Below are 8,664 nucleotides of genomic sequence, written 5' to 3'. Positions count from 1 at the left end.
CCAGGAAAGCCAACTAGCATTTAAGAGATGCCCAAACTTCTTAGTGTTCAGAGGACTGCAGACTGAAAGCACAAGTGAATCACTCATCCCCACTGACTGGAAACTTAGAAAGCTGGCTCATGTGGGATGTGGGCACCTGGAGCCTCCATGCACTGCCAAGGGCAGGATGATAGTGCTATTCCACTCAGTGACATACCCCCAGCAATTCCCCTCCTAGGTATACATCCCAAAGAAACCTCCACACAGGACCCAATGGCGACATGTTTGTGTTGTTTGTAGCAATGTGGAGTTAGATGCAGAGTTGTGGCTGTCTCTACAGGAAGGTAGCTCTCTGAAATGGAGCGCTCCAGCAACAAGAAGGAGAAACAGACCAGATGCACATGTGATGGTAGATGGATATTAAAATACAGTGATGTGTGAGAAAAGCCAGGAATAGCATGAGACTGTGGGAGTCATTTACACGAGCTAAAACGCATTTGCACAAAACAGAAATTCACATTTTGCAAGAATATGTACAATATAGACCTTAGACTGGTTGCTTTATGGGGGGGAATGGAGAGTTACAGGGACAAATGTTCACATATAGGGTAACATGCTCACCCCAGACCTACAAATCAGTCTTTAAGGATGGGCTCCAGTAGCCTAGGGGATTCTTATGTGCAACCAGCCTTGGCACCGATGGTTTATGCTTACACCTCAGGACAATATAAAAACAAAACAAAAGCAAAAGTTGAATATCACCTCTACTGGTGACATATATTAATTTGTGCTGAGTGAGGCTGTGGAACAAACTGGAAGGAAGTGTGGTTGGTTAATCAGAGCAAGTGACTGGGATGCTGAGATGTAAGGTGGACCATGGGAGAGAAATGAGCTTCACTTACCAGCCTGGCCTTCAGCCCTTCTCCAGTCTGAAACAGCCAAGGAAAAAGAATTAGAACACCATGTTCCTGCACCTTCCCTGCTCACATGTCCCATTTACATCCACCCCTGCCCCCCTCCCCTTTCTTCTGCCACCAGCACCGACAGCAGGGTTCCAGCCTGGGTATCACAACTGGTTGGGAGGTGAGAGCATACACAAATAACCAGATGCTAAAAGATGAACAAGAAGAAATAATTCTAAGTGGGGTCACTTACCAAGCTCTGTCTGCAGCTCCCCTGTAAGCAGAACACATGGAGAAAAACATCAGCCTTGGGCTGAGTGAAACCACCTTCCCAAAGCGGTCAGGCCACTGGGAAGATGTTCCTTAGTCATCTGAGTCTCTGCATTGCCTGGGGAGTGCGGGTCGGGGGACAAATCCTGGCACTGAAGAGCCTCTTCCCTGGGTTCAGGTCTGGTTGGAAGGGGCTACTGGTAACCTATCCTGAAATAACCAGCTTTCCTGCGGACCCCGTCCTGCGTGAGTCAAGGTCCCGAGCACAGTCTGCCTGAGTTCAGGGTCACTGACTGGGTACACTCAATTATTTCTCCTGACCAGAGCCAAGACTGATAATTTGCCACTAGAAATTCATTCCTTTGATTTCTCCGCCCTGTATCTTTTCAAAGTAAATGTTTCCGGGAAAGGCAACACTAAACACTAATTCTAACTTTATGTCGTACTCACTTTGGTGCAAATTCAAGATGCCATTCTTTCCAGTGGCATTTGCATTAAAAAGAGAAGACTATCATAGGAAGATGAACCAGTGGGAGTAAACGTTTAATGATGGGATTGTGACTAATTTGCATAATTGGCAGGGAAGGGGCTGTCAGGGGCTGTCCAGAGGGTCTCCTTGGCATCTCGGCTGGAGTCCTTTTGGGAGTGGAGAAGTGGGACCGTACAGGGATGGATTTAGAGTTAGATGGCTGCCAAGTAACGCTCTCTAAAGGGAGCCTAAAGTCACATAACCCCTCCTTCCATCAGGGGCGCAGAGTTCACCCCTTAGCCCGCAGCCAGCACTGTGGGCGTGGCACCCAGAACTTACCCAGCTCTGTCATGAGTTTCACTGGAGAGGAAATGAAGAAAAGAGGAAAATCTCGGTCGATGATCACTGAGGCCTCACTTCCCCAAAGTGCACAGATTAGGTCCCAGTGCGTTCTGGGGACCAGCGGGGCTGCACGCGCAGGAGGAGCGGGCTCCGAGGCGGGGGAAGCAAAAGCACAAACCTCTGACAGGCTCCCAAGCCCCAGGCCTGACCTACTCCCCTGCTTAGCCCAGCGCCGCGCTTTGGCTAGGCAGAGGTGGGGGCGGAGAGCGCGCCTCTTCCTCACTTACCTTTGTCCTCCGCCTGCTCCTTCAGCTTTTCTGAAAGGAAAGACAGAGAGCGGAGGTGGGGATGCGCTTGCCTGCGGGTCCCACGCCCGCTCCCCGTCCTGAACCCCCAACTTCCTGTGGGCAGAGCGGGCGTCCGAGGGCCGGTACCTTGGGACCACCGTTGCTTGCGAAAGAAGCGCAGAACCAGCGTCGCGAGGAGGGCGAGGAGGAGCGGCAGTCCCACCAGTGTCCCGAGGAAAGCTCTCTTCCACGGTGAGGGCGCAGGTAAAAATACGTCTGCAAAACACCCACAGGGAGTTGTGTCCATTTAGGCGCCACTGAACACTAAGTTCAGACTCTCCTGAACACCGTGACCCACTGGCGCGTTAAGCCCCCTGGGTCCCGCCACAGCCATCTGTAAAATGGGCGCGACAGCGGCTGCGTGGCGCTCTGGCGATGGCAGGATCTCCGGGAACTGCGGCGGACTTGGACTTGCTCAGCGGAATGAGACGGTGCTGTGAAGGATTCGAGAGAAGGGGAGCTGATGGGTCCCACCGACGCCCCCATCTTAGAACTTGTGTGACCGTGACCGTGGCCCTGACCTCCCTCTACCTCTTCCCGCTCTTGTCCTGCATCTGAAGGACATGAGAATCCAAGGTGACACCCAGTGAATTATTGCTCTCGGTCCGCACCGCCGGAGTCATAAGCATCTACCCGCGTCTTGCAAACACTAGGCTTCTACTTCTCATCACGCGTTTGAAAAAGTTGATAGCAAAGCCGTGTGGGGGCTGACTGACAGTCCCCTCCCTCCTCTCCAGATCCCCTAGCGAGCATCTGTGGATAGTGGCCAGACAGTAAACAGATAGGGTCAAAAAACAGATAGGGACAATCTTTTAGAAACTCTTGTGGCAACTAAATAATTTTGTCTGTTGAAGATAATTATTAAAAATTGGCGCTTTTCTCTCAATGGTCTTTTTGAAATATATTTTTTTTCCTTTTTATCGTGGTAAAATATACCTAACATAAAATTTACCATCTTAACCATTTTTAAGCTTACAGTTCAGTGACATTAAGTGCATGCATATCATGTGTAACTATCACCAGCACTTTTTCATCTTCCCAAAATGAAATCTGTCCCCATTAAGCACTAACTCTCTGCTCCCCTCCCCCATCCCCTGGGAACCTCTTTTCTACTTTTCATCTCTATGAATTATCTACTCTAGGTACCTCATATGAGTGGAATCATACAATATTTGTCCTTTTGCTTCTGGTTTATTTCACTTGGCAAAAATGTGTTCTTTTTATTTTTAATTGTCTAGCAGTGGTTTTTATTATCTTGTACAAAAGTATTGGGCCACAAAGGATTGGTCCTTCACCACAGGTGGTTTGCTAAGCGCTGACATAGAGATTAAGAGCAAGGGCTGATGCCAGCCTGCTTCCCTTGACCTGGTCTCTGTTCCAGCCTCATCCACCTCCTTCTGCTCCTCTGATAGCCACACACGTTCCCATTTCAGGACCTTTGCGCTTGCTGTTCCCACTACCTGAATGCCCTCCTAATAGATAGCCATGTGACTGATGCTCATTGTAAAGGGTAAACACAAATCTAAAAAGAAAAATTGAGACTATCCCTTTCCCCTGTCTTAGATTATTTCCTTTAAAAAACTTGTAAATCTTTTCTCTATCCTTTTGAGATGTATGCAAATCCTTTTGTAAGCTAATAAGCCTCTTGCCGGCTTTACAACCCAGGAATGTTTTTTTAAGGAGCTCAGAGTCATCGTTTTAAATGTAAACCTCCAGGAGAAATCACCCCTATCTCATGTTATGGGTTTTACCTGAGGCACCTGGCTCCAAGCTGTAACTAACTACATGCTTGTCTTAAAGATATGAGATGTTTTATCTTGTCTTTGGTTAAAGGCAATTAGCTAACACAGATGGCCACTTAAATTACTAGGCAGATTTTGAATGAGTTACGTGTGTCGTCAAGTCCTCTTACCTGAGGACAAATGATCATTTTTAAGGCTGAGATTTCTTTCGACTATAATGTAACTATTGATTTGGATCTATGTGAAAAATGGCCCATAGATTGAGTATGTCCTCAAGACTTAAAACATTGAACATTAAACCTTCCAGTGGGTACCTCATAATAAAACTTTGATTCTGGATAATGGCCTAACCTTCAAAACATTGCCTGACTTCCCTGATCTACCACTTTCAAACCCACATTCACAACCCACCATGCCTTAGCACTCTTCCCTGCTTCATTATTCTCTGTGGCACCTAATACCTTCTAATGCACAATGTAATTCACCTTTTTAAAAAAAAATTAGTTTTAAGTATACAGTACACTGGTTAGACATTTATATAGTTTATAAAACGATCCCCCCAATTGCTCCTCTCCTCTGGTTATCACTTCTCTGCCTTTTGGCTAAGATCAAGTGTAATTCACATTTTTGTTTGTCTGTTTTCCTCACTGGAATGTGAACCCGTGGGCTGGGGTTTGGGGCACATTCTGGGTACACATTCTGGGTGTTCAGTGAATATTATTTGAGGGATGGCATTAGGAGCACATGGGCTCTCACGATGACCTCCAATGAGTAGAGTTTCTGGAGTTTAGCTCATGGCCTTGTAACGTTGGCTCTCTGGGGCCTTGCCTGCTTACTGTTTGAGCTCTCAGTTGTATCTTTAGTAAATTCCAGATATCCAAATTGCTGACTTCTCAGATGTCAAGGTCAGTTTGCCCTATACACAGCCAGACCCTTGTACCATTGTGTCCTCATAGATGGCCTTTGGTACAAAGGACATGCAGGATGTGTTGACTAGGAAAATGTGAGCGAGTCAGCACCCACTGACCTGCTATTTGGACCACAAATTCTTTTTTCTGCCTCAGGAGGGGGTTCTGGATGGAGCACGACACATTGCTGTGGGCCCCTCTTTGGATGACCACAGATGTTTCGAGCCTGAACAGGCCCTGGGCGTCCTGTATGATGGCTTCAGATTCTGGAGGCAGGCACTGTCCCCGACGGTCTTGCCACTGAACTTCGGGCTTGGGGTACCAGCCACTGGAGCTGCACTTTAACTGAATGCCTCCTTCCTTGAAGCCCTCAAGGGAGATGTGAGGGTCTGAGCCCAGCCCTAGGAGAGGCAGGAGTGGGAAAAATTAGGCTCCTTCCCAGAAGTTGTGGGTGACGTTTACATCATCATTCATCATTTACAGTCACCAAAAGACGTACTGTAAGGGCTCTTAAAACATGTGAGCTCGTAGCCCTCTACCTGTGGACTGTAAATGGCAGTCTGCATCAGTGTTGGCATGTGGGGATGGTACTACCTCCGAGAAACATTTGGAAATATGGAACGGGGCCCTTTGATCGGAAAGGGCTACTGGCATTTAGTCATATTACGCAAGGGACAGTATCCTAGAATGAAGAATAATCTCTCCCCAAATTTCAATAGATTGTCTTCTCTCTCTTGAATCCCACCAGACCTCAAGGGCCTGTGATATATGCAAACTTTTATCTCCCCATCCTTCTGAAGCTAGCATTATATTTTGAATATGCAAAACATTAATAGGGTTTAAATGTCAACGCCGTAAAAAATGTATGTGAGGAAAGCCCCCAGACCTTTCTCCATCCTTTCCATCCCATCCCACTTTCTTAGGTAACTAATTTCATAAGTTTTTTAGTTTATCCCTCCTGTGTTTCTTTTGTGCAGTGTTCCCCTTTTTTCTTAAACAAAAGTTTACATACTATAGAACCTCTTATGCATCTTGCTTTTTTTCTCTTGATAACATCCTAGAAATCACTCCACACCCATTCATAGAGCCTCCTCCCCATGTTTTCAGCTGTGTAGTGTGGACCACCTCATTGTATGATGGACCATACTCACACCTACGCTTGCACAGTTAGGTCGTTTCTACTGACTTGCAAGTACAAATAACACTACAGAGGTTAAACTTATACATATGCCTTTTTCGTATTTAGCTGTGGGAGGTGTATCTTCAGCATAAACTCCAAGAGGTGAGATTGCTGTTCAGCGGGTAGATGCCCAGACAGTCCTGTTAACTATTGCCAAACCCCCAGGTGCTGGAGCTTTGCGACTTTGAACTCTGTCAACATGGTGCAGAGCAGAGGACTGGCTTCCCAAGGCTCCACCAAGTGTGTGGTTGATGTTTTGAATTTTTGCCAATCTGAGAGGTAAAAAAATTGCATGTCAGTATAGCTTTCATTTGACCATCTTTCCGTATGTTTAAGGGCCATTTGTGTATCTTTTTTTTGTGAACAATTCTTTTGTTCATTTTCTAATGCATCTTTCTTTAAAAAGAATTTTTTTTTTTTAAATCATAGCTATTCTCCCATTCTCTATGCTTCCCTATTTACTCTCAGCAAAGCAGCTCTATTCAAATGGACCCTTTCCTACATCTCCCCTGCTGGGGCTCCACCAGGTCACATTACCTGCTACCTCCAGCTCCCAGACAGCTTCCCCAGAGGAGTTGCTGGAGAGGAAGCGGCACCCATAAGGGCCCTCATCCGCCGGGGTCACGCCAGTGAGCTGCAGGATCACACTGCCATGGACGATGTCGTCCTTGACGAGTTTGGTTCTGTTTTGAAACTGAGCCATCTGCTGCTCATGAAGCTCCTGTCGCTCCTGATACAGATGCACCACGTTGGAGGTCTGGCTCCGGAACCAGAGGATCTCCATGTACTCGGCGTCCAGATACAGCGACAGGTGGCATGAGAACTCCACCTCTTCCCCGATGATCGCCAGGATAGATTCCCCAGGGCCAATCACTTTGACTTCCTCTAAGAAGAGAAGCCAGAACAATGGCCAAAATCAGCCCTGCTCAAATATAAGTTTTTATCATATCCCTTTGCAGCTCAGAAATCTAAGGTAAACTATTCAAAGCTATGAGGAAGGGGAGATACTTTGTCAGGTTTCTTGAACAATTAATTGTTCATTAAAAAAAAGTGGATTGGTAATTTCTGCATGATGGGAATAGATGTTTTCTTATTTTTGCTTTGTCTGATTTTTTAATTTTTTATATTACACATGTAGAGCTTCTGTAACAAGAAAGGGAATTAAAATAATCTATGGGGCTCTTTGCTTAATTTTATATTTATTTATTTGTTTGTTTGTTTGTTTAGCATTGGAGACATCTGTTCACCAGGATCTTTTGTTGGATCATTCTCTTCAATGGTGTCTCCATCTGGCTTCTCTACCCTTCCCCCGCCAAAGCTAGTCTGTTTTCTTCAGTTCCCATGAGAGTTGCTACTCCCGCTCCAGTTCTTTTGCCCATGCTGTTCCCTGCTGCCTGGTATGCCCTCACTCTTCCCTCTGGCTTCTGCGCACTTCTTTTTCTTCTTTTGAAGATCGGCTAAAACTCGAGTTCGTTCTAAAGCTAAAGATCAAGTTCATCCCAAGCTCATCTAAAACCCCATAGCCAAGCTCTCTCTTCTTGGATCCTTCTCATCCTTCATGTTGCCCATGGAGCATGGCAGTGCCTTTGTTCACTTTGTGAAGCCCCAACACACTTCCAACTAGCTTCCCTCTCCAGATTTTCTCTACCATACCTGGTGCCTGGCCCAGGTACACCTTGCTTCAGTTTACCCTCAGCCTATCATCTTTCTGGAGAATGTGTATTCTATAAGGTTCTGCTTAAAAAATTCCTCCTATCTATGGCTCTTCTTGGCTTTCTGGAAAAAATAAATTGTTCTCTTAGCTGTGTCCCCAATTATTTCTCTTGCAGCCTGCTCACACAGCTGGACAGGTGGATTTAAAAATATTTTTCAACTGGTTCAGCCCAAACACAGACCAATAGGAGTTTCTTGGCATCTTCCTGCTCTGTCCCTGCCATGCCCATGAGCTGCGGGGTCATGGGGAGTGTGTACTCAGTGGCTCTTTAACCACTGAGATGAAAATCTTTTCAAGTCCTAGCACCTGGCATGGCTACACAATCTCAGGAGGGGTGGGCAGAAGCTGATGTGCTCACGTCCTGCCTGGCGGGGCTGCAGATGGGATACGCTACCTGAATTTGGCTCCCCAGGTTGGAGAAGGAGAAGGTGGATGAGGAAGAAGAGACTGCTGGGCCAAAGTCCCCGCTGGGAGGTGTCCAGGAAGACTGGGAAATCTATCATCTCCTCAGCAGTGGAGCCACCTGCAGAGGGACAAAGAGATACTGGGGTGAAGTGAGAGAGCTGGAACCTGGCCCATCAGGGTAGAGGTTTGTCAGTGTCTTAATGATTTTTTGTCTGGTTCTCACCAGCCCCAGTGCATGGCTTCTAAGTCATTGCCGGATGTGAGAGTTGCTTCTAATTTTACCATGCAGCACAGCTAATGGCATTGCTGGCTTTGCTTGGACTCACAAAGCTGCATGAGGACAGGGCCAAAGAGTCCCAGAGGAAGCAGCTTCTGAGGTTCACATTGTTTTAGAGCCAGAAATAGA

The 8,664-nt window shown here is 46.6% G+C and overlaps 1 protein-coding gene across 1 annotated transcript in view; it reads right to left on the bottom strand.

Annotated features, from left to right (window-relative positions):
• BTNL9 (butyrophilin like 9) overlaps window positions 1–8,664 on the bottom strand; it is a 17,764-nt gene that overhangs the window by 3,459 nt on the left and 5,641 nt on the right. The window contains exons 2-9 of the mRNA XM_011372025.1: window positions 8,248–8,376; window positions 6,677–7,024; window positions 5,079–5,360; window positions 2,397–2,525; window positions 2,250–2,279; window positions 1,960–1,980; window positions 1,135–1,155; window positions 882–908 (exon numbers count right to left, since the gene is read on the bottom strand). Of these exons, the coding sequence (XP_011370327.1) occupies window positions 882–908; window positions 1,135–1,155; window positions 1,960–1,980; window positions 2,250–2,279; window positions 2,397–2,525; window positions 5,079–5,360; window positions 6,677–7,024; window positions 8,248–8,376 (987 nt within the window). The remainder of the gene's footprint in view (window positions 1–881; window positions 909–1,134; window positions 1,156–1,959; window positions 1,981–2,249; window positions 2,280–2,396; window positions 2,526–5,078; window positions 5,361–6,676; window positions 7,025–8,247; window positions 8,377–8,664) is intronic.

The sequence above is a fragment of the Pteropus vampyrus genome, unplaced genomic scaffold (genome assembly GCF_000151845.1).
Source record: "Pteropus vampyrus isolate Shadow unplaced genomic scaffold, Pvam_2.0 Scaffold197, whole genome shotgun sequence".
In the NCBI taxonomy this organism is placed as follows: Eukaryota; Metazoa; Chordata; class Mammalia; order Chiroptera; family Pteropodidae; genus Pteropus; species Pteropus vampyrus.
The sequence above is the reverse complement of the archived record's forward strand: the minus strand, read 5'-3'. Positions and strand labels throughout refer to the sequence as shown.